Source organism: Lampris incognitus, unplaced genomic scaffold, assembly GCF_029633865.1.
Source record: "Lampris incognitus isolate fLamInc1 unplaced genomic scaffold, fLamInc1.hap2 scaffold_302, whole genome shotgun sequence".
Classification (NCBI taxonomy): domain Eukaryota; kingdom Metazoa; phylum Chordata; class Actinopteri; order Lampriformes; family Lampridae; genus Lampris; species Lampris incognitus.
The window spans coordinates 27,020-52,401 of NW_026611260.1; the positions used below are offsets into that span (position 1 = coordinate 27,020).

The 25,382-nt window shown below is 47.0% G+C and overlaps 2 protein-coding genes across 4 annotated transcripts; both read right to left on the reverse strand.

Annotated features, from left to right (window-relative positions):
- Positions 1-942: 942 nt before the first annotated feature.
- On the reverse strand, positions 943-11,051 carry rbm14b (RNA binding motif protein 14b). 2 transcript variants are annotated; one of them, XM_056301999.1, is made up of 4 exons: positions 11,025-11,051; positions 7,417-7,769; positions 4,257-5,319; positions 943-3,818 (listed from the first exon to the last, which is right to left on the reverse strand). In XM_056301999.1, the coding sequence occupies exons 2-4, from the start codon at positions 7,763-7,765 to the stop codon at positions 3,506-3,508; spliced, it is 1,725 nt and encodes a 574-aa protein (XP_056157974.1). In that variant the 5' UTR covers positions 7,766-7,769; positions 11,025-11,051; the 3' UTR covers positions 943-3,505. The 2 variants fall into 2 exon arrangements, with proteins under 2 accessions (XP_056157974.1, XP_056157973.1); XM_056301998.1 differs by having other exon boundaries at positions 4,257-5,340.
- Positions 11,052-11,193: 142 nt separating this feature from the next.
- On the reverse strand, positions 11,194-23,822 carry LOC130133393 (copper chaperone for superoxide dismutase-like). Of its 2 annotated transcripts, none has more exons than XM_056302000.1 (8): positions 23,697-23,822; positions 23,280-23,352; positions 20,645-20,779; positions 19,802-19,976; positions 19,048-19,108; positions 18,212-18,289; positions 15,231-15,334; positions 11,194-13,305 (listed from the first exon to the last, which is right to left on the reverse strand). In XM_056302000.1, the coding sequence occupies exons 1-8, from the start codon at positions 23,820-23,822 to the stop codon at positions 13,146-13,148; spliced, it is 912 nt and encodes a 303-aa protein (XP_056157975.1). In that variant the 3' UTR covers positions 11,194-13,145. The 2 variants fall into 2 exon arrangements, with proteins under 2 accessions (XP_056157975.1, XP_056157976.1); XM_056302001.1 differs by lacking the exon at positions 23,697-23,822 and adding an exon at positions 23,427-23,665.
- Between the last annotated feature and the right edge of the window lie 1,560 nt (positions 23,823-25,382).

A 25,382-nucleotide genomic window follows, 5' to 3' on the forward strand; every position in this document is an offset into this window, starting at 1 on the left:
CCTTTAGCCCCAGCCACAGAACTGCCCCGCACATCCAAACCCACCCCGGCCGCTCCATCTGCACGCCCCTCCCCAGCTCTCACAACAACAAAGTGCACGTGTGTGTGTGTGTGTGTGTTTTTGTGATGCCTGTGCATATTAAATACACTCAGCCGGATGAATTCTTGCCTCTTTTGGTCATTTCAAAGGCCTCAGCATTTCACTCGCCAAACTCTGTTCATGACATACAAGATTTATTTGTCGTCATTATTTTTTCTGTCAAGTGTGACGCTTTTGTCGCTTTTCTTTCGAGTTTGGCCTCTTTTGAAACGCTCAACAGAGACGGTCTGACACAACGGAGCCAAGAATACCACTGGGAAGCCATTGGGTTACAATGCGGAGGGGTGGGGGTGGGGCGAGACGGAGGACTCAGCAAGACACTCCGGCCTCGGGACAACGGATCTGAAACACAGTCTGAGAGGCTGGAGAGAGACGGGAGCGCCGACCCAGACTTACCCCGACCAAAGACAGCTTAAGCTGGGGCAGCATCTCTACCCGTCTTCCCCCTCAGTCCCCACCCGGGGTGGGGGGGTCTCACACGGGTCTGGCGGTCATTCCTCCAACAGGAAGTGGAGAGGACAAACGTCAACACAAAGAAGGGGGAATGTCCAAACCCTTGTGCTTTCTTTTAGCGCAGTAGTCAGTCAAACATTCTTTATTCAAATGGTGGATATATATATATATATTTATATATATATATATAAATATATATATATATATAGTATACATAGTTCTCAATAAAAAGCATGCCGGCTTCTACAATTCCTTTTGTCCTTTTTTGTTTGTTTGTTTCTTAAAAAGGCAAAATTATAATACTTTTCTAAAAAATACGTTCTCAGACATGGTAAACAAAACAACTTGCAATCACATATTTCTACAAAGGATGCAACTGGTATATAAGTGTGTGTGTGTGTGTGTGTTTGTGTGTGTGTGCGTGTGTGCACGTGCGTGTGTGAGTGTATACGACACAGAAAGATTACATAGTGAGATGCAAAAGTCATCAAACCACTGAAACCACACGGGGGCGGGGGGCAGGGAGCCGGGGGGGGGGGTGAGGCAGGAAGGTGATCGTGAATCGGACCACACTCAAATAATATTTGCAAATAATTCTTGAATTCAGTTTTTTTTTTTTAAACTGCAGGAACGACCGGCCCGGCACGGTTTACTGCCTGAAACCCCAGCAGACGGCGTCAGAAAACCAGCCGGCCGGGTGTGACTGACAGATCTTCTGACACGATCAAGACCACCCCGATGCAGTAAACCTTGCCCACCTGGTCTCACACTGTAAAAAGTGAAGACACGCTCATCCAGGTATTTTCATTCTTAGTCTCATAATGCTTACTTCTAGTAAAACTGAGATATTACTGCTTGTGTGAACAGTGTACTGGTTTCATGATAAATAAAACTCTCTAACTTTCTGGTCTTGAGATTTTTTTTTTCAACTATTGAGGGAAAATTCCTTATAACAAGTGTTATTATCATGAAAAAAGCACACTTTATGGAAACAAGCAAGAAAATGGGGTATGAAAATATGACCAGCCACACCACCAACATGGAAATAAGCATTATGACCCTTAAAACAAGATAAAATACCTTCATGAGCTTGTCTTGTTTTTTACAGTGCACTATGAGTTTAATAGAAACACAGATTTTTTTGCAAATGCTATTTGATGCAGGTGTTGTAAATGGAAAAGGAAGGTAGTTGAGGCTGACTGGAAGACACTGCTCCATCTCTCGGGTCATTGGTACTAATGCTATCGTGGTTTCTCACAAAAAAAAATCCTATCATTTCAAACAATCTCCTGCTATTTATTCCACGGGGAAAAAAAACTGCTGTGCTTTTTGTTGGTGGCCTATCCGACGCTGCGCTTTGGAAGACCCCCGTCATCTGACTCGACCCCGACCCACACGGTTCAAAAGAAACCAGTCGAAAGCACTTAAAAGAACAGGAGTTCCCTCCTCTTAATGCACTTCTTTCAGAGCTTGTAGGCACATAGTTTAGCTCGTCACATACCACCACAATGCAGCGATGGCGCCTGCTAAAGTAGTAAACAATTCAGTCACCGGCCAGCCGCAGGGTTTACGTGTCTGACTGAACCCCAGGTCGACTTGGCGCCATTTAAACTACGTTTAAAAACAAACATGTAAAACACAAACACATTAAAAAAAAGGCCTAGAAATACAGTGAGACTACTGAAGTGTATATACAGTACAGAAATGTCTTAAAATGTGCTGTCTGTCCCCTCTCTACACGGCTGACAATGAAAGCTTTGCGGGTAGCCGGCTGAAATTCTACAGACCAGTGGAGAGCTTACCGAAGCATTACACTTGTGTCGTGTGACAGCACAGAGTGAAAGTAGAGGGCCTGTTCGTCTCCACTGAAATTTATTGTCAGAGGTAGACAGGTGTTAGAGAAAGAGAGAGAGAGAGAGAGAGAGAGAGAGAGAGAGAGAGAGAGAGAGAGAGAGAGAGAGAGAGAGAGAGAGAGAGAGAGAGAGAGAGAGAGGTGAGACAGTGTCTTTCAGCTCCTTAGTTACAATGTGTGGGGATGGGGGGAGGGGGTTGGGAAAAGGATCAAAACATACATTACAGTACGGATGTGTGCTTTATGCTTTTTTTTTTCCGGCCCGAAGCCGCAGCTGAAGCCGCTGTTTGTACTAAAGTGTGTTGAACCTTTGTGTGCTGCAAGGTCGCCACAGCTCGGCTCACACGTCTCTCTCACTCACTCACTCCTTCACAAAGCTGTCGCTTCACATTCGGGGCAAGAGAAGCGCCCAGCTCGCCCAAAAGACCTCGGTTCTGCTGGCCACGAGGCGGTACAGACAGTACACAACGTGTGCTTGTTTCTGACTCCCCGTCGGATCGGTACACTCTCCAACGTAAGGCGAAAAAGGATTTCAAAACTAGCTGCCATGACTGATTAGACTGATTGCCTCAATGATCATTTAGGCCTGCGGAGAATGGTCTACTGGTTTCAAAAATGTTATGTTTGGCCTGAGAAAATCAAAACTGATTTGCAGAAACAATAAAAAGGCATCATCGGGTCAGACAAATACTGGCACAAGTGTGAGACTTGACTGGCACAATTAAGTAAAAAAACAAAACTCAAAAAACCAACAACCCCAAAAGAAAACTAAACCGAGAAGCACTTTGAATGCCCATTAACACCGATGACAGCAACTCTGTCCCTTGTTTTGCTGCACTGCACGTGAGAAGTCAGAACCGAGGTCCGCTGGTTACGACCCTCTTGTAGCAGGTTAAACCAAGGAACCCACAACCCCCTCCCTCCCCCACAGACACACACACGATCAAACTCACACACACGCGCACACACACACAGCCGCTGTGCGGTGATGGAAACTGGTGGACCAGGGAGGGCAGAGGTGATGCATCAGGGGGGAACAGGGCGGGGGGGGGGGGTCGGGGGGGTTGAGGAGGAGCGGGAGGAGCAGAGAGTTGTGTGCGACTATCGGAAGGGGGGATCAGGCGTGTGAAGGGAGAGTTCGGGGCGGCGGAGGATGGCCTCCTTGCGCGTAGGCGGCGGCAACGGCGGCTCATACACCCTGGGCGCGGCCATGGCAGCTGCCACTGCCGCGGCGGTGGGGACCACTGGCCTGAGGGCATCCAGTGTGGCGACGGGCTGGGCTGTCATGGCGGACACGGCCGGGACCCCCGCCATGCCTGCCATACCAGGCAGGGCTGTCATCGTGCTGGGGGGCGGGTAGGCGTACTGGAACTGGGGGTACTGCTGCAGTTGCTGGTAATACTCCGTGTAGTACCTGGAAAGACAGGGTGGGCGGGTGGGGAGGCAGAGAGAGCAGGGTTTAGGTAGCAGTGTATTTGGGTTGTAAAACTACACAGTCAGAAAATGGAAGGACAGAGATACAGGGAACAGTTTATAGAGAGAGAAAGATGGTGTGTGTGTGTGTGTGTGTGTGTGTGTGTGTGTGTGAGAGAGAGAGTGTGTGCGTGTGTAGTGTGCCTTTATGGATGCTCAGCTGTAAATACAAATACCTGTAGTATCATTAGTAGTGTATAATACTCAGGGTGGGGTTTTTTAAGGTGGACCGTGGAAACATTAAGAAACAGAAACAGGTGGAGAAGCAGGGGTGTGAAGCAGGGTGAGGGGAAAAAAAAAAAAAAAAAAAGGCAAAACAGAACAAGAACAGGATCATTTGGTTTTTGGATCAGATTGACAGTCTTCTTGGTTAGTCTACCTGGCCATGGGGTCGTCTGGCACCTCCGCAGCCTCTTCTGCCGCCCGGCCGGCTGGTGTAGGGAGGAGGGGCCGGCGTGGCTTGGCTCTCTGATACATGAAAGGCTTCATCACCGGGTCCGGAAGGAGTGGCGCCGACCTGCGCAGGGGGCTCCGGTCGCGCTCGCCTGACTTGGCTGCAGCCGCAGCAGCAGCCGCGGCTGCTACCGTCTGCTGCTCAGCCAGAACCTGCTGCCCCTGGGCAAAGTAGTGTGCCTGCCGGGCTGCCTCCAAAATGGCTGATGTGGGGTCTGCTCCCATGGCCGCTGCTGCCCCCATGGCACTAATGTGGGCGTAGGCCGGAGTAGCGGCGCCGTATATTGCTGGGGCAACGGTGTATGCAGGGTTGACTGCTGCCCCAGCGGTGGGCATCTCAATGCCGTGAGCGGCGGTGAGGTAGAGCTGGGGGTTGGCCACCGTGGGTGTGTAAACAGGGGTGCTGTAAGCTGCTGCTGCTGCCGCTGCGGCCGCAGCGGCTGGTGCAGCAGCCACCTGGCCGTAGATGTTGGGTGTCACCGAGCCATACACCTGCGCAGTGCCTGATGTCAGAGCCGCCTGATTGGCCACTGTTCCATAGAGCTGATTGGCCACGTTGGCGCCATACACCTGGCTGGCAAGGGCGCCATACACGGCTGGGTTCACAGGGTTACCATCTGTGCGTGTGCCTGTGGTGAGCCCGGTGAGGGCGGCATAGGTGGGGTCGAAGGTGGAGGTGTTGTAGACTGAGTTGTGCACACTCTGTTGGACTTGTAGAGGCAGGCCGGCGGCGGCGGCTGCGGCTGCAGCAAGGACGGCTGCCTGGCTCTGGTACTGCTCCAGGGAGGGCTTCCCCACAGGACACTCCCCGGCATAGTGCCCCTGCTTCCCACAGCTCACACATGGGATCTTCCCTGTGGGCGTCTGCTTGCTGGGCTGGACCTTAGACAGCTCCACAGAGAGGGGACGGCCCTTGAAGGAGGTGCCGTGGAGGGCCTCGATGGCCTGGAGTGCGTCCTCCTTGTTCTCCATGTGGACGAAGGCGTAGCCTGCGGAAGAGGAATGCCTGGCTGTCATTGAGCACAGGGACAACAGTTAGGACCCCACTGGCATGCCACAGGAACTCAGGCTCCATGCAAATCTAAAGCACAGTATATGTACGGCCATACAGAGGGAATATAATCAGAAAGTTATTTAAAGATTAATAATTTATATTACAAGATTAAAGACAGAATCAAAGGTGTCAAACCATGTCTCTTTTCTTTGCTCTATGTGCTATGACCTTAATACAGACTTTTTGTTTTGGGTACAAAGAAATGAAAAAAACAAAAAAATGAATGAAAGCCACTTTATTCTTACAATGAACTTGTTCTCTGCATTTAACCCATCCTATCGTATAGGAGCAGTGGGCAGCTGCAGCGTCCACGGACCAACTCCAGTTCTCCTTTCCATTGCCTTGCTCAGGGGCACAGGCAGGAAGGCGTATTAACGCTAACATGATGGCTCTGGTTTGCTGTATACCGGTTCAGTGTATCACTCATCATATACTGAGACATGTTCTTTTTACTTATGTTATGCAATATATTTGATATATTATACTTTATAATTTCTGTATACACATTTTGTTTCTATATTCAAATTACACCGACATTCTTCTGCTGCTATAGTAATTCAGTTTCCATACAGAGAGATCATGTAAAGTCCAGCTAAAACAGAATTTCCAGAGGATCCAATTTCCCTATCGTGACGTACTTCCGAGTGAAACGGGACAGACAGGCGGGACATAACTCTGGGGGGAATTTGACTTGAACATTGAAAAGTGGGCGTGTTGCTAGCTAGCTAACCAATGACTCTTAGGTGTGTCCTGCTAAAAGTTGAAGATTGAATGATGGGTGGATGTCATATTGGTTGAAACCAGATGGTTCAAGCCTAGGTAAGCACGCGTCACATTTTGTTTTACAGGAAAAGAAAACACGATTGGATTTTGATATAAAAATACAATTTTTTTTTTGGGCAAATACAATACGACCGGGGATGTGATATAAAGGGCATTTAAAAAAAGAAAAGGTATCGCTGAGTTCAGGTTTGGAGGACAGGGAGGATTTTTAGCAAACTCAAAGAACACCAGCTGTCCAAAATTGAGCCCTATTTGCTCTACAGCACTTTATTCACCTTCCACCATTTTGTTTGTCTGGATTCTAACTGCAATATTAGCCACTATTCAGTGCCCTCAAAAATTCCCACAATGCAATGCATCGCCTCTTCTCCGCTCTGCTCGCATACTCACTGTCAAATACGGATGACAAGTAAACGCAAAGTGACGATTCAGTAATGTCTGAAAGTACTCCCTCGTACACTACTGAGTGTTTTGTCTTGATGCACGCTCAATAATCCAGGTAAGGAAATCCCAGAAAGTTGAATCAGTTCATCTGGACACAAAGTTTTAGTGGGTAACTTCCACAACTGACTGCAGGTATCCCCACCCTCAGCAGGTCAAGACCACCAAAACTCCACCCAATTTTCATTTGTGAAATAATTTCAGAAATAACCTTTCTAAATTAATATCAATCTGTTTTGACTAATTAGAAAGAATGAGAGCAAGTAGAGTGATTAATCTCTGTGGTAACGGCTATTGAGTTAACATTGATACACTTGATTATCGCAATTCTAGTTTTCACAATATTGTGTCGATGTTAAAAAACACTGCATCGATTCTTTAGATGACAAACAGCGACATGGCGGCATGACTACTTAATTGTATATGACCATCCCTGAACCGAGGGGGGGGCAAGAGTACATCTGTCGCCATCTTACAACGCTGTGACTGCAAACATTCCCAAATCCTCTGTGAATAGTACACACGGCCATTGAAACTCTCGTTAATGGTCATGGCAATCTGCATATGAAACTGATCGTTGGTTTCGTTCATTATGCAGCTGTGCCGTTTAAAAGGTTGGGGGATACCTGCAGTCAGCTGACGCTTAGATGAGTGATGAAACGTTTCTCCCACCAAACAGTGTCCAGATGAACTGACTCAACTTTCTGGGATACTGTGTGTTTCCTATGTATAGAATAGTGGATAAGTAAACTAAGGACTGACTCCTGACACAGCTCAGAACTCATTGTCTCTCAGAGTCGGGGCTCACCTTTAACCTTGTCGCATTCCAGAACTTTCCCAAAGGTCTGGAACAGCTCCTGGAGGTCCTCCGTGGTGCACATCCCGCTCAAATTACCCACAAAAACCTTGGTGGAATGCAGCGGCCTCCCACGCGACTCCTCCACCACTAAATTCCGCCCGCGAAACTCGCGTCCATTGAGCTCCCGGATGGCGCGCTCGGCGGCACCTTCACCCTGCAGATGGACGAAGGCGAACTGTCGCAGCACGCTGCAGCTAACTACCTGGCCATAGGACTCAAAGATGGCTGACAACTCCTCTTGGGTGGTGTCCAATGCCAAGTTTCCCACAAAGAGCTTCACTGTGTGGCTCTTGTCCATGGCGCTGGATGGAAATGAAGAGGAGGTTATTAAATGAAGTTTGTTTCTGGGGGAGAGAAACTTCATTAAGCAACAGTTGGCTGGTACAGTTGTAGTCGCCCGTTTCACTTGAATGTGATTGCAAGAATGTGGCGATAATGACCGCAAGAGGTGGAAAACATGTTTTGTCTTTGCTGAATATTGCAGTGAAATGACCGTATAAAATGTCTTAATGCATGCTCAATAATCCAGGTAGGAACAATCAAAGTTGAATCAGTTCATCTGGACACGTTTATTGACGAGATACGTTTCATCACTCTAGTGACCTCTTCAGTCTAAACTGACAGCAAGTGTCCCCACCCTTATAAACAATACAGTTTCATAATGACTGAAAGCAACGATCAATTTCATATGCAAATATGGGCGTGACCATTATGGGAATGTTTGCAATCACAGCATTTTAAGATGGCGACAGATGTACAATGTGCACATCCCTGATACCGGAGGAACGCTGGTTTGAACGGGAAGTCAAAGAGGCCATCTATGTAAAGAGGGAACGACCATCCCTGAACCGAGGGAGCGGGGGTTAAGAGTACGCCTGTTGCCATTTTACAATGCTGTGATTATAAACATTCCCAAATCCTCTGTGAATAGTACACATGGCCAGTGTAACTCTAGTTAATGGTCACGCCCATATTTGCATATGAAACCGGTCACTTGATTTCGGTCGTTATGCCGCTGTATTGTACTGTACTGTTTATACGGGCGGGGACGCCTGCAGTCAGTTGAGACTGAAGAGGTCACTTAGGTGAGTAATTAAACGTATCTGTCAATAAACATATCTGGATGAACTGATTCAACTTTGATATTGTATAAAATGTATAACAATTAATTTTCAGTTCTTCAATTTGGTGTTGAAAAAGGATATGGGCGTTTGGCTCAATGTCAGAACTGAGAAGACTCCCTTTCTCTAAAATGACACCATTTGTGAGCTGGGATTCAACACACCACACACACACACACACAAAACTACCATAAGACTGTCAACTCTGGGTATATATAATCTCTACATCTTTCTATTAATTGAACATCTTTAAAAAGGACAAAAAAAAAGAAGACCGGATAGATGATAGATATAATTTCACATATTAAATTCGCCCCAGACTAATCCGCTCCCCTGTTACTTAGACGCTGCTAAAACCGAGATTAACTCAGATTAGCCTAAAGAGGGAGCTGGGCTTCTCACAAGCATCTTACAGGTTAGGATCTCACTGATAAGCGAGGTTCATCCTCCGGCTCGTGTCAGATCGGGGACTCATTGTAGATCCGTCGAGGGATTGTGTAACTGAACACGAGAAGAGGCCTTGTAGAACCTGATAATGTAATAAATTCCCGATAATGTAATAAAAAAATCTGCCCGAGTCCATTGAAAATGCAATAAAACCTGATAATGTAATAACTTCCTGATAATGTAATAAAAAAAATCTGCTCGAGTCCATGGAAATGCAATAAAACCTGATAATGTAATAACTTCCTGATAGTGTAATAACTTGCTGATAATGTAATAAAGTGCATTTCCCAATAATGTAATAAACTTTTTACCAATAATGTAATAATGTGTTACATTAACGGGACGTCATTAGGGTTAGCGATGATATATAGTTTATTACATTGTCGGGAAATGCACTTTATTACATTATCAGGAAGTTATTACATTATCAGAAAGTTATTACATTATCAGGTTTTATTGCATTTCCATGGACTCGAGAGCAGATTTTTTTTATTACATTATCAGGAAGTTATTACACTATCAGGAAGTTATTACACTATCAGGTTTTATTGCATTTTCAATGGCCTCAAGCGCATTTTGTATTACATTATCAGGGTTATTACATTATCGGGGATTTATTGCATGATCGGGTCCTAACAGGCCTTGACACGCCATGCAGCCACAAACCACACTTGTGTGCACAAGTGATGCTCTGTCATCGGCGTGCGTCCGCCAACACGTTTGTGCGTAACGTCGCAACAACTGGGGCCCGTTGTACTCGTCGGTGTGCAACGTTTCTCTGCAAAATAAAAATCAACGACACTGTAGGAGATCCTATTTTTTGGTTGTCATCCTCGCACCGACGGGGTTATTCCACCGCAGGTCAAAGTTCACCGCGTGCTACAGGTCGCCTTCTACCTTCCCCAAGGACCTCGACGGCATGCCGTAAAGCAAAGGGCAGGGCGGAACATGACACGGAAGAATGGCAGTCGTGCATTCTGGCTCTGGCCGGGCTAAACGCGCACCCCCGACCCCCCTCCACCCCCCTCTATTCATAGAAGACGGATTAAAAAGAAGAGCCAGCTCTCCGCCGGCTAAACCCTCCGTTGCACGACGGCTGCTGCGCCGAGAGCGGGTCGAGCGGAGGCATCACCGGGGGGGAGGAAGGGGGGGGCTGTTTAGATGACGCAGCACAAATCTGACACGAACACACGTTTGCTGGGTTCCGAGTCGCTGAGACGAAATGAGGACGACAAAAAACCAAAAACACCGGTCGGGGTCGACGGTCCTTGCTGAGCGCCGGGGACCCGAACCGGGGACCTGAAGCGGGGCTGCCCGCTTTCGCTTTGTTTCCGGGCGCAACAAGCCACGGACATCGTGTGTGTGTGTGTGTGTGTGTGTGTGTGTGTGTGTGTGTGTGATATAGCTAGGTTTCAGCCAGGTTTCGGTCGTAAACACGGTCACGAAAATCCAGACGTCAATCAAACGCGGTTTCGACTCAACTGTAAAAAAAAAACAATCACACGGTCACGAAAATCCAGACGTCAATCAAACGCGGTTTCGACTCAACTGTAAAAAAAAAACAATCACACGGTCACGAAAATCCAGACGTCAATCAAACGCGGTTCCGACTCGACTGTAAAACGCGAAAGTCCGGACGTCAATCAAACGCGGTTTCGACTCAACCGTGAAACGCGAAAGTCCGGACGTCAATCAAACGCGATTCCGACTCAACCGTGAAACGCGAAAGTCCGGACGTCAATCAAACGCGGCTTCGACTCAACCGTGGAACAATCACACGTTAACAATCGGCACTTTCTTTTGTTTCTTCCTCCGCACAGAAAACGGGACACACCAACCACCGACACACACACACCAAACGCGTCCCCCAAAACACACCAACACGCCGGAATCGGGAGGTTTAATTCGACACACACACACACACACACGCGTCCCGAAACGAGAAGAAAGACAAAAGCGAGGCAGGGCTGGAACATTCTACCATCTTACCTCAGCGGTGGCGTTTTTCAAAATGGCAGCGCGCCTGCTTCCGCCGGGGAGAACGTCGGTATTCTGCCGCCGGGGAGGAGGAGGAGGGGAGGAGGAGGAGGGGAGGGGGGGGGGGGATGCTGAGAGCCCCGAAATGAAGAGCGGCCAGGCAGGGGAATGAATTCAAGTGTTTATTGTGACGGCATTACACGTCTACGACGGCGTATTGGGGGCCATCGTGGGTTAAAAAGAAGAAAAGAAAGTGGTACATTTCTGTGTATGGAAAAAAAAGAAGATATTTAAAGTGAACGGAATCAGCAGGTTCCCGAGTTTAGTGCGTTTTAAGTGAACTGAGAACAAGCTATTCGTGTCGTATAATACTGTAGGCGAAGTCGGGGCAGGAAGTGCCGCGGCCGGGAAACGAACCCGTATCGCCCGCACCGCAGGAGACGTCGCGGACCGCTCGACTAAAGGGTCAGACCCGCCAGCCAGCGGCCACCGTGTCGACCTCGTTGTCAGCGACGAAGCTTCTTCGATCTCTGCTGCGTTGAGGAGTTCAGCAGTCATCCACATCCGGGGTCGAATCCAAAGAGCTCACTGACGCATCCCCAGGAGGAGCGGGACTGATGCTCAATTTACAAACCAATGCATGAATGTGCTGCATTGTAAAGCTATACAATAAACAATATTGGTCTCTTTTGCAGGTAGAAAAAAGCAGCAAGCAAACAAAAAAAAAAAACAGGTTCATATAAGGACACTGGTCAACATAATGTTTCTTGCATGGGGTTTTTCAGCGGATTCAAGCCAGCTTTCGGGTGCTGAATCCAAATCTGGCATTGGGTTTTGCCTATCACATCAGGTTTTTGAACTATGAAAAAAATCATTATTTTTGAGAAAACAGCAACTTTACACTCGAAGTTAAAAACACACCGTTGCATTAGAAAATGGATAGATGCAGAAATGATTACAATGAATAAATAAACACTCAGCCTAGCATGAAGTTACTCAGGGAATGAATAGGGGTCATTTTTATCCCCGCCGAGATTGTCAGACTAGATGGTCAACTTTTGTAAAATCCTGAATCAGGAGCATGCAGATGGCACAAAGACTTGATGCGATAGAGCCAATCTGAGCTCAGATTTGGATTCAGCAGCCCAAAATTAGCCGAAAACAGTTTCCAAAGTCCATGCAAGAAAAAAAAAAACTATATTTTTGTAGACCAGTGTAATGATAAGTGTGAGTGCCCAGTAAGACTGCCATCGTGTCCAGGGAGAACATGCAGAGAATAAGAAACCTCATATAAAGGGATCTTGAATGTCAAATGAAGTTCAATGTCGCCCTTGTCCTTCAGTCCTGAGGCACCGATAAAGGAACTCGACACTGGACCGCCATGAAAAGCAGACAGCTGACCAGTGGGACCCCCGCCCCCCCTCCCACCAACCCACACACACACACAAACACATCTACCTTTCTCTTTGGCTGGAATTTGACTCTCTCCTCTCCCAAACCCGAGTCACTTACACCAACTCATGGCTTCAAAACGAACAGACAACTACAGAGAAGGAGGCACTATTCTAAACTGGACAGCTTAGTCTGGGATGAGAAGGGAGATTGTTCGGTTTTGCAATCAACACGGTTATGTGAAGCCTGAACAGTGTGATTTTCATTAGTATGGGTTCGTCATCACCGTCTCCGGACACTTAAAAAGGCAACCTGAAGCCCATTATTAAGCCGTGAATCACACAGTAGGCGTGGGGTTTAAATGGGTCGCTCATTTCATATGAGTAAATCAATTCTAACAGGTGATCAAACAGCCCTGGTTGGTGTGTGGTTAAAGTCAACCTTAAATAATATTAATGAACATAAATCGATGTATTTTCGCAGTCCCGAGCCATGTATTGAGCTGATCTAGTGCTTTGCCTTCCATCGAGGAAATGCAGTGAGACCAGCGAATGACCATTTCAGACCGTAAGAAAATAAGAGCTTGGTCTCTGGTTATTTGCTCACCCGTCTCTCCACACTTTCCTCGGTGTTTTTGTCTCTTTCCCTCATTCTGTCAATACATTTTCTCTCCCTTATTCCTGCGTGACATCATCAGCCACAAATGTCAAGAATCAGACGGGTGGCTGTGGGGTCCCAGGTTCAGAGGTTAGCTGTGAGTGTCTCCGTGCTGATCTTGCTGCGTCCCGTCCCGGCTATGGGTCTGTCCCTCTCCTCCCACAGCGTCACCCCGTCACAGGCACAGATCTGCTTTGGGTTCTGGAAGAGGCCCGCCGAGCGAGCGATGATCCCGCAGGCCAGCCTGTAAGAGGAAGATGTGGCGTTAAGAGATGTACGAGCGTGACGGAGCGAGGAAAATATGGCTTGAAAAGAAGAGTCCTTGTTTTGGAGTGGTGCCTTTCAAACCCGACGCTAAGCAGGGTATGTGAGCCGAGCAGCCCGATGTTGCCTGGAGGGAGGAACGCCTTTTTTGAAAGTCGGAGCGTCGCCGTTCTCCCTCGCTCTGACACCGCTCCATCCCGGCCCACAATACAACTGTAGCGGGGCTTGCCATACACTCATGTAGGCCACGTCAAATCAATCTGTTCGGGTTGCATGCTTCCATCTAGTGACGTAAATAGAGTTTAATGGAAATAAAATATAATTTGCTGCTAGTATGATTTACTTGTTCGGTTTGTGTGTAAGTATGGTGGCACTGCTTATTTGCTACCCTGTGCAGATGACAGCGTACAGCTTCTGTCGCAGCTGCTAAGTGGTGGATAAACAGGTGCTCGGCGATAGGAAAAGATTAACGGGTTTCAAGCACTGATCTATGATAAGTATCATTTATTATAAACACCAACATGAGGAGTTTCAAGCCCTGCAGCAGATATGGAGCAGGGTTTCTCATGTGTGAGCAAGGAGCGAGCACCGAGTGGAAAACAGGAAAGCTGTTTAAAAAAAACATTTTTTTTTTACAAAGTATTAAACGAGAATCTTTAAATAAGAAGTTATTTAGAGAATGAGAAGTTGGAGAATAGGAGTTATTTACAGGGTAGTGTGGGCTTATGCAAAGTGTGCATGTAGAGACGGCAGATGGGCACATTGCACTGTGTTCGTGCATGTATGTAGGTGTGCGTCGTGTGGTTTGGAGAAAGGGTTGATGCGGGTGGGGGATGAGGGTGGGTGAGAGGCAGTGTCAATATCTGTGGGTGTCTGGGGGCTTGTTGGAACGGCTTACTGCTGTGGGGAAGAAGCTGTTCTTGTGGCACGAGTTTCGGGTTTTTACAGACCTCAACCTCTTGCCAGAGCAGAGGGGAGTGTTTTGAAAAGACAAGACAAGTTGCAACGGCCACGTGTACTATTCAGAGGACCGGAGAGTAGCTGCAATCACAGCATTGTAAGATGGCGACAGATGTACTCTTAGCCAGTGCCCCCCTCCCCCTTAGCTCAGGGATGGTCATTCTCTCCCGACTCCCCACTCAGATGAGTGTAAGATGAAGAACCTCTCGTGGTTGCAGTGATTCAAAACCTCTGTTCTCGCCATCACCCCTCCCTCTCCTCACTCACTCTCTAGCTCGCTCGACCAACGTTGCTCCCTTGCTGCCTGATCCGAGTCAACCGTGCGTATGGGCGACTCACGTCTACGGTTGAGTCAGGACGGGCAGCCGTAGTGTCAAACCCAAAACATGATGTATTCGGGCACGAGTCTTCAAAGTAAACGAGAAGTCCATCGTATTTCACAAGCCAGCAAATCACTCACTGCTGATCTCAGCACAGGAGAACTGGAGGAACCGACAATAACTCTCCTCATTCACCTCGCCACCACGCGGAAGTGACTTAGTCTTTCCAATGTTAAAACTCCGCTATAAAAATACAATTTTAAGAGTAGGATTTCTCACAGGCACAGCTGGAAATCATCTCAGTACGTCAGGCAAAATGTTTTTATTACGGTTTTTTTTTAAAGCTTGATTATTAGGTAGATTTTTTAGCTTGAGTGCTGCATATTAACACCCCCCCCCCATATTTCCCAATCAATGGACCTGGGTGCTGTGCAAGTCTTCTAATGGCAGGAAAAACACTGGTTTTTCTTTCCGTGCGTGCGTGTATTTCCCTTCTCCTGGTAGGCGAAAAAAGGAGTGGTTTGCCTTGTTCCATGATCACTGATCATAATCACTGATCATAATCACTGATCATGATCAACCTTTCACTCTCCCTCTCCCACCCTTAACCCTACCACATACTCACATTTCCCCGGAGTTGCCAGTCTGCTTTGAGAGGGGGTGGCCACCCCGACCGAGGTCATCCTCTCCTTCATCCACCACCAACGATCGGCCAATCACGTCCCATACCTGCAGTATAGGGGTCATGTGACAAACCATGAGGAAATTGGGATCTGCTGCAACACAATATTTGTTTAATGAGATGTTGGTCTGCAGCCCGTTTCAGTTTAAATTTTTTCACCATCGTCTCTTCATACCCCACTGCACCAACCCCACTCCGGCCTTGTGACAGGCAGTAACACAGAAGCGAACAGAGTAGCACATGAACAAGTACACACAGAAAGTGATCATTTGTTGTTGGTCATGTGTTCGGTCAGCAGGGGGAGCTCTGCTATGGGAGTTCAGCCCTGAGCTCGACTCACTTGACCTCGTAAGGCGGAAGGGAGAGTTAACACGAGCTTCTGACTTAACCCGAGTTAAATCGTAAAAAAACCAAAACGATAACTTTGTGTTACACTCGTCCAAAATAAGGGCTGGTAAGTGGGTCATAAGAAACATACAAACTGAAAACAGGTCTCATTAAAAATAAAGGAGAAGACGGCGTCATAAGATTGACCTTGGGTCTGAACAAACAGCGCCATACACGTCAGTGAGGCTTATCATATCAGCACAGTGCACAATGGATCAGTTCAGATGCAAGTCACGGAAAAGTACATTGAACTTTCAAATAGGGTAAATTTCCAAGCACTCACAGCAATGAAACCTCAGTAAAGGGAAAAACAGGGTTTCATGCCATGAAGTCAGCTGACAGTTAACGGTCAGAGTGAAAATGTACCAAGCACTGAGTGTTTGCAGTCGTTCTTACAATTCCCATAAAGCCCGAGGAGCCAGCATCAGAATGGGAGGGAGCACACTGGTTGTATTTCACCTTCAGTACTTCTGACAACTGTTTGGAAGTGCTGGCAGTCATTACGGACACAGGGTGTGTGTGTGTGTCATGACTCAAATTCTGTCCTACATCCAACGCGTCAGCCGAAAAAAAACATGTGGTTGAGGCAGTACTTCTGTCAGTTAAAAAAAAAAGAAAAAAAAAGAGTCGACACGACCTCAGCCAGTTGTGGAAACACCGCCTCATAATGAATCAGAAATCTCAGCATAAAACGTTTAATTAACGCCCTAAGTGGAGTGAATACACTTCTTAACAGTAGCTTTGCTTCGCTGGTCCCCGGGGGAAACGGACACAAAGGCTGCCACGTAAAAACACATACAATATACTACGGTAACGAGACAAAAGTGCTGAGCGCAGACAAGTGCAGACATAAAGTGCATTCAAATATGTGCAACACAGCACCTCATTTCACCCCCTCGTCACGTCCCGGGTTCAGGCGACTCGCTGGCGGGAGGGGTGAAAGAGTTCGTATACCTGTTCAGGTACCTTTTCCTGTATTCAGCTGGAACCCTGTAGCATCTACCTGACGGGAGCGGTTCGCGTTCTGAATACAGGGCATGACACAGGGGTCAGCGATATTGTTCCTCGCCTGTCGAGCTATTGTCTCCTCAAAGAGCGTTTGGAGAGAGGGAGGCTCCCTCACCCCCCCCCCCCCCGTCACTTTCACTGCTGTGTGGACCGGCCTGTTTATTTGTGATTCTAACTTAACCGACGTGTTACCAAACCAAGCTGACATGCCGTATCGGACCTCACCTCTCCTGGGTCGTCTGTCAAGGACGCCCCTAATAAGGGGTTTCGGGTGTGCATGTTTGCTTAACACATGGGGCGCCACTCCACGTGCAGCTCTGTGGTTCTCCGCTAACTGGAGATTTGGTGCCTCTCCATTGTCGAGATACACCGATCATCTGCAAAGCCACGATGTCCCCCCGGTCCCTAACATCAGTCTGTCGATGAACGCAGCTAGGACTACTGCCACCCATCGGAGTAGCAGGATTTATTATCAAGGTTTACTCCTCTAGATTCGCTGCGTTCTGCTCGGCCGTCTCCTGACAACGTTAACAGGATTACCGCGAGGAGGGTGTGGCTCTTCACCCCACACGGACGGTAACTCATCACGGGGGAGGCTATATTTTGCTCTTCACATGATGCTGGGCTGTACGGAGACCAGTCTAGGACGCCATGAAAGACCATCTAGGAAAAGTGCTACTCCTATACTTAACCCCTTAACCTCCGGATAGTAATATACTCGCGAGCACGGCATGATAAAACAACACCATTACCCTCTGTCCAACCCCAAACACAGCGAGTCTGCTCAAAAAGCGGAGTCTCTGTTGGATCCTGGTACATACAGACAATACGAACACCCAAGTACTTGTAAGCATGAACCTGGGTAATACAAGCATTATGGCTCAGCAGTGGAAACTGATCCCCCGGATCAAACATAATTTCTTGTTTCCTTAGTGTTTACAATGAGATGATGGTCGTCACACCATCGTAATTTTTAAAAAAAATTTATTTCTGATTTTTCCCTTTTTCTCCCAATTTAGTGGCCAATCGATCCCTATTTTAGTTCAAACACCCACCCTCATACTGCATGCGTTCGCCAACTGCATCTCTCCGGCCGGCAGTCTCGATGGAGACGCCTCCCCACTTTCATGAAAAGGCGACTCCAGGCCGAACCACGGCTTTTTCCGACACACACAGAGACGCATTCGTGTGACGAACACGAGCCGACTCCGCCCCCCTCCCGAAGACAGCGTCGCCAATTATCGCTGCTTCGTCGAGTCCGGCCACAGTCGGATCTGACGAGACCGGGGCGTGAACCCCGGTCCCCAGTGGACAACTGCATCGACACAAAGCCGATGCTTAGACCGCTACACCACCGCAGATGTAAAAAACTTTTTAACCTCCAAACTAAAGCCAGAAACGCCAGTGTCTGTATCCATAAATCCCAAGATGGCAGTGTGATCAGCAAACTTGACAACAAAAGTCCTGGGATGACTGCTTGTCCAATCATTTGCATATAATGTGGCTCTGTGTATGTGTGTGTGTGTTACCTTTAGCTGCGAGTCCTCTAATCTAAATGAGGCTCTGCCATCTGTTCCAGCAACAACATTCCCCAGATCACCTACATGCTGCACAAAAGATACACAAGAATTTAACACAACTCGCAAGCGGTACAAGGAACACCAAACCTTTATAATTATTACAAATTAGCTTTAATTTCTTAGTTACACCTTTATTTTAGGGGGTCGGAGGGGTTCAGAAATTACCTAGTATTAAGGTGGTAATTACCACATAACTTCTTAGAAATAAGGTTGAAATCAACTTGTAATTTGGGTTAGTGTTAGCTGTAAAAACTACCACCTTATTACTAGGAAATTACAAGGTAATTTCAACCTTATTTCTAAGAAATTACCACCTTATTACTAGGAAATTACTAGGTAATTTCAAACTTATTTCTAAGAAATTACCTGATAATTAGCACCTTATTACTAGGGAATTACTAGGTAATTCCCGACCCCCTAAAATAAAGTGTTACCAATTTCTCCTCTACGGCTCTTCGCTCCCTCTCCAGAAGGTTTCCTGAGCGGCTATATCGAATCAGCTCCGATATTTCATTATCTCTCCAGAGTCATACAAGATACAAGAAACTAATTTGTGCATTTGTCATGTTTCCATACAACCAATATCCAGCAGCCCCAATTCTACACCCCACCATCCATGCCATGTTTTAACCCTTTCACCCCTCCATGTTCAAATGTTTGGACAACCTCGACTGACACCATCCAGCAACGAAGCTGTGGAGTAGCTGTATGAAAGGAGAAAAAAAGAAGAAGCTTTTACGTCGTCATTATTTTTACAGTGCTCTGACAAACAGATGTGGCCCTACCCTTTCAGCGTCCCCCGGTCCGCCATGCTGTTTCCCAAAGGGATTATAGTGCTCGCCACAACTGTACAAAGACACAGCGACAAACACAAGCTTTATGTCGAGGATAAAGGAAAATATTCAATTAAAATCATAGATTGCCTCAATAAAACGCAGACGGCTTAATTTATTTTGTTTTTCAAATAGCAGCCACGTTGGGTGTTGCCGACTGGTGGATGTGCGCTATACTCTTCAGTTGTGACATGCACAATTTTCTTTAGTGCCCTTCCAAGCAGTTACCCTCAACCCAATAAATTATTGTCTCTATAGCCACGTTTCCATGCAATTGCCAAGCAAATTTTTGAAAGAGCACAAACATCGATATAACAAATTTCTGCCACGGCTTCCTGAACGGAGAAGATAGCTATGTTGGGGGGGGGGGGGGGGACAAAACACCTAATTTACAAGAAAAATTGAGTCTTTGCTGCATCATTATTTACTGAACAAACACACTTCCATCACTATTTATTCATTTAGAAGAAAAGTGATGTTTCCATTCTCCCTTTTTAATTCAATACATCATAATTTGCATCAAAATAGCTTCATGGAAACATAAGCGTCTACTAGGGGATTTTAAACCTCAACGTGGTTTTGTCCTGTGGCCAATGTTGGAACACCACAGAATGAACAACTGCAAAAGAGATAAACCCCAACATAACGTAACTTCGTCACATGACAACTAACCACAAGCCAGAGGGTCTAGACCCAACAGGGGTACCTGAGGCAATCTTGTGTGAGGTCACCTAGGGTATGGACATGGAGTCCATGGGCTCCAGGCTCCAGGCCATCTATGGTCCCATCAATCACACATCTCTCCTCAGACAGCTGGACAAACCGCACCACTCCCTGGATTGGACCCACACCAGCCAACATGGCCACTGCAGCACCCAGGTCTGTCATTGAGATATGGTGATGGGTGAATTTAAAATAATTCACATTTGGCTCAGGAAACAGACCCTTCTGCCATCGGAGTCAACCATCAAGACTGCAGGGAGTATCTCTGAGCAAGACGCAGAATCCACTCCAGCTCCAGGGGGGGCATTATCGTGAGAATTCCCTTTCATAAATACAGTATCAAAAATGTTTCTATTCAAAAGACAGATTTGACATTGCCATCAAGCTTCTTGGGAGTCTTGGCATTCTTTTTTTTTTTGTGTGCGGCATTTTCCGCCTTTATTATTTAGAGATGGGAGAGAGAGGGGATGACATGCAGCAAAGGGCCCAAGCCGGACTCGAACCCAGGCCGCTGCGGTAAGGACTCAGCCTTATGTGGTACGTGCTCTACCAGGTGAACCAATGGGGCGCCCCGAGTCTTGGCACTCTTCAGTTTTTTTCCCCTTCACCAGAAATCTCTTACATCATAAGTACATTTTTTTTAGTTTTTGTTCATGGCTGAACTGTCAGAATCCCTCACGGACACTTGAAATGGTTGTCTGAGATTCACTCTTAGACCAGAAAAACAAGTGTACGGCGTGAGAACAAGAGCCCACGTACACACACACACACACACACACACACACACACACACACACACACACACACACTTCCTGCAGTTTCCAACCTTGCTGTGATCCGATCCCCTTCAGCACCGCCCTGCGTCCGGTGCTCTCTATCAGAGCCTGCACCTCCGCAGTGGTCAGAGTCGCCTCCACCAGCACCTCCTCCTTCTCCATATTGATGCTAACCCATGTCACTCCTGCACACAGAGCAGTAGAAAGCAGTCAGAGACAGACACACACACACACAAAATGATGCAGAACAAAAAGAAAATGAGAAAAGTAGTCACGTCCATTCAACCATGTAATGTGATGTGTGTGACACGAAGTAGAAAACTGACTGAAATACACAAAGGCCCCCGATTCATCTCCTGTCAAGATCACCACACAGACGGGCTCACAGGCATCGTTTGTTACGTTTTCATCCTGTGCATCATAAATGACTGAGAAATAATGCTGAAACGATCTTTATTTTATCAGCAGAAACACTAATAATGTTGGTATTCTATCAATAATTTTAGTCATTTCTCAAGTAAAAATACCAAACATTCGATGGTCACGACTTCACAGATGCCAAGATGTGCTTGCCCATCACCGATTAATGTTTTTATAAAAGGAATATTTAGGGGCTGTTTTTGTGACTGAGTAACAAGTTTTAAGACATCACTTTGGGAGTTTATGATGCAATTCGCCTTTTATTTTTCACCCGTTGTGGACCAAATGTTTCACTGGACAAACGATCGATTGATTAATCGTTAGCGAGAATACCCATCACTTGCAGTCCTGCCGAGTGATAACACTGGTCTACAAAAATATAGTTTTTTTTTTCTTGTATGGACTTTTGAAAACTGTTTTTGGCTAATTTTGGGCTGCTGAATCCAAATCTGATTTGCTCTCTCACATCAAGTCTTTGTGCTATCTGCATGCTCCTGATTCAGGATTTTACAAAAGTTGACCATCTAAGTCTGGCAATCTCGGCGGGGATAAAAATGACCCCTATTCATTCCCTAAGTAATTTCATGCTAGGCTGAGTGTTTATTTATTCATTGTAACCATTTTTGCATCCATCCATCTTCTAATGCAACCAGTGGTGGATCTAGAGATTTTTTCCTGGGGTGGCAAGACTGTGTCCCAGAGGTGGCAGCTGCCACCCTTTGCCACCCTGTAGATCCGCGCCTGTGAGGGGGATTCTAAATCGGCGACTTCTGTTTGAGATGAGTTTGGTGCGGGTCTCATTGACCTTCACCATGCATGTACATAAAATATACTTTAAAAACCAGAGGTGGAAAAACCCGGTCCAGAAAGTAAAAACCCTAACTGTGTCTTTACTCCACCCATGTACTAAACCATCAGATTGCACTGACTAGTTTCCCAAATTAGCTGGTTTAATACATGGATGGAGTAAAGGCATGGTTAGGGTTTTTACTTTCTGGACCGGGTTTTCCACCTCTGTTAAAAACATATTATCTGAATTATAAATGGGGTGGCAACAGGGGTGGCAAGACTGTGTCCCAGAGGTGGCAGCTGCCACCCCTGTTGCCACCCTGTAGATCCGCCCCTGAATGCAACAGTGTTTTTTTGTTTGTTTTTTTACTTCGAGTGTAAAGTTGCTGTTTTCTCAAAAATAATGATTTTTTTCACAGTTCAAAAACCTGATGTGACAGGCAAAAACTAACGCCAGATTTGGATTCAGCACCCCAAAGTGAGCTGGAATCCGTTGAAAAACCCCCACGCAAGAAACATTATGTTGACCAGTGTGATGAGCTGGGAGGAGAGCGGTCGGCTGCAGACGGGCAGCGCAGACCGATGCAGACCAGCAGGTCCGCATGGCGGACACCGAGTCGTCCGGTAACAGCTTCACTGAAACACACGAATCGATTTCTGCACACGTCACACAGCATATATTAATAATAACAAGTGTGTATGTGTGTGTACATACACACAGGGTGTTGTGATGCGTCTAGTGCAGCAGTGTGTAGTTGGAGGGAAGGTGCATGTGTTCTTCCAACCCACTTGTGTCCTTCCTGCCCTTAGCTTGCTGCCGCTGGCTAGCCTTTGTGGCGAATAGGGAAGCATGCTAGCGTGTAACCCTTCCCTTGCCAGTACATAGCCTCTCCTTCACCAAGACTCCTGCCAGGCCTCCCCGTGGCCACACGTGGTAACTGGGGTCTTGTGGCCCCAGGCTAACTTGGCAGGGGATCTCGGAGCAGCAGTGGGCCCCAGAGATATGGTGTGCAGGCCCACCCTGGTGGACACGTCCTGGCACCTATCATCCACTGCCCCGCTGCCTTGTGGGTGAGTCTGGGGAGACATAAGGCTAAGGGAGCTCACCCCAACAGAAAAGCAAGCTGTGGCGGCACGCTTCGAGGTGGTTTCCGAAAAACTGGATTTCCGGCAGCCCCCTGCAGTTGTGTGGAGGTGCCGGTCGTCTAGGGATCCCCCTTGCCACCGGATCCATCTCCTCTACAATCAAGTCATGTGGCGTTGGGAGAAGCGCACCCCCCATGCCACTTTAAAACCCATCTCTGCGCAGGTATCTTCTGCTATCTGAGTCCTCAAAGGACCCACAAATAGAAGAAGATGGTCATCATCGGGCACCATGGACAACCAGCAAGCAAGCATGTGTGTGTGTGTGTGTGTGTGTGTGTGTGTGTGTGTGTGTGTGTGTGTGTGTGTGACGCTTCCTAAAGGCTTGTTTACCTGGGTTGCCTTCAAGCGCTGCTCGGACTTGGTCAACACAGCTCCCGCATGTCATCTGCACAGCGAACTCCAACTGCGGGGGGGGGGACAAAGTGTTCAATGAAATGAAACAAAACACAGTAAAGTAACGAAAGAAAGTGCGGCCACCTGTGCAGACGACATCCTATCAAGGAGCGTGTTAAATCTACCACGAAAGCGACGGCGGCGGTGGTGCTCGGCTCCAGCGTTAGCTGGCTAGCTAGCTAGCCATAGCTAAAGCTAAGCGTTGCCTCGCTATGACCGAGGCAGAGACGTTAACGGTACGCGAACGGTAACGACGCAACGCGGCGTACTGTTTGGACGGCCTCGTTATTGAGCACGGCGAGGCTTAAAGCGAAATAGTAACGCTAACGTGCGTCTATGTGTAAGGAGTCGAACCTTGGTAGGGCGGTCCATCTCCGCGTCGGGGAGATACGACGCTGCCTGGCTGATAAGAGCGGAGTTTAACAGAAAACCTCCGACTTTTCTAGACGCGGAAACAAACTTCGCGACCGTCGACGCCATTTTCATGAGGTCCGCGCATGTCCGTTTGATGCGAGCGCCGCCATATTTGTGAGGTCTTTTTTTCGTCTTCTTCTTCTTCTTCTTCTTCTACTTCTCCTTTTATTTAAATCATATCGACTAAAACCGAACATACGTGCTTGATAGTTGTATTTACGTTGTTACATTATTTTACATCATTAGGATTTGCTGTTATTAATGTACAGTTTGAACTTATTCTTGAATGGTAGAAATAGTAGACATTTGCTTTTATGGATACATGGAGTTTTTGGTATCAATCAATCAATCAATCAAGTTGCATTTTTATAGCGCTTTTTTAGCTGCAACAGCCACTCAAAGCGCTTTACAGTTAATTAATTAATTCACACACACACACACACACACACACACACACACACACACACACACACACACACACACACACACACACACACACACACACACACACACACACACACACGATGGCATGGAAGTGCCAGAAATGCCGGTTCTCCTGTGATTGGTATAATAAATAAAATGGTTGAATTTATGACTATTTCTTTCTCACTTTGTCTCTGTTGTTGTCAAATGCTCCAAAAAGTACTTCCTGGCAACACAAAAACTATACCAGGGTAAATATAAACTATGACAGATCTAGAGATATCCTTCAGCAGAGGACTGGAGAGGGGTCAGTGGCAGAAGAGATGAAGTGTAGTTTCAGGGTGAGAGACAAAACTGGCAAATTCACCTCATTCATCCAACCATAATTTAGACTCTGAAGTATATTGAGATAGAGAGCTCGTTCATAATATAGCCGAGCCAAAAAAAAAAAAAACGCACACACACACACATCCTAGGCACCAACAAACACAGATAAGATAATTGGATAAAAATAGAAGTAATAAAAAGCAAAATTCGTAAAATACTAACACCAAAACCTTAACAAATGCATAAATAAAGCAATCTATATTTCCCAGCAAACAAGCCAGCTAAAACAAGAGCAGTGGGAAATGAAACAAGACGAAATGTAAAAATGTGAATTGCCCGAGGAGGAAAACGAGGTGAGTTTCAGAGTTCTGCATGCCATTCCAGGCTGCGTGCCCACCGTGTGGGAAAACTGGATTTTCCAACCTCAGTAGAATCGGCATTTGCACCATGAGCCAATCATCTGCCGCGGCCGGGGCGCGAACCCGTATCGCCCGCACCACAGGAAGCATCGCTGACCGCTAGACTAGAGGGTCAGACCCGCCAGCCAGCGGCCAGCGTGTCTTGTTATCCATGCACGTTACAATATGCACAACCTGAAACTTTCCCCCCCGTCTGCTGGCAGGTGCGGGTGAAAGTGTGTCGACAGTTGTGTGCGTGTGGTTGACGTTTATCCGCGGTAAATCTGGCAGGCACCGCCAAAAAATATGCCACGATCAATAAGCGCGCCAACAAACAGGAAACTGGTACGACCGCTGCAGCAGAAACCGGGAAGTCAGTGGACAACAGTTACGCACAGAGTCGCGCAGCGATAAACAGGGTCCGAGGGTAAATTGGTTATAATGTCTCTCTTAATGTTCTGTAGATAAAGATTTGCAG

What these genes read in the sequence shown, in the direction of transcription:
- rbm14b (XM_056301998.1), bottom strand. Translation starts at nt 7,765, where the DNA reads ATGGACAAGAGCCACACAGTGAAGCTCTTTGTGGGAAACTTGGCATTG. An exon ending in GGAATGCGACAAGGTTAAAG is followed by an intron (nt 5,341 to 7,416) that starts GTGAGCCCCGAC and finishes GCTCAATGACAG; the next exon opens with CCAGGCATTCCTCTTCCGCA. An exon ending in CCAGACGACCCCATGGCCAG is followed by an intron (nt 3,819 to 4,256) that starts GTAGACTAACCA and finishes CTGTCTTTCCAG; the next exon opens with GTACTACACGGAGTATTACC.
- LOC130133393 (XM_056302000.1), bottom strand. Translation starts at nt 23,822, where the DNA reads ATGGCGTCGACGGTCGCGAAGTTTGTTTCCGCGTCTAGAAAAGTCGGA. An exon ending in AGATGGACCGCCCTACCAAG is followed by an intron (nt 23,353 to 23,696) that starts GTTCGACTCCTT and finishes CCCCCCCCGCAG; the next exon opens with TTGGAGTTCGCTGTGCAGAT. An exon ending in GGGGATCGGATCACAGCAAG is followed by an intron (nt 19,977 to 20,644) that starts GTTGGAAACTGC and finishes TCTCAATGACAG; the next exon opens with ACCTGGGTGCTGCAGTGGCC.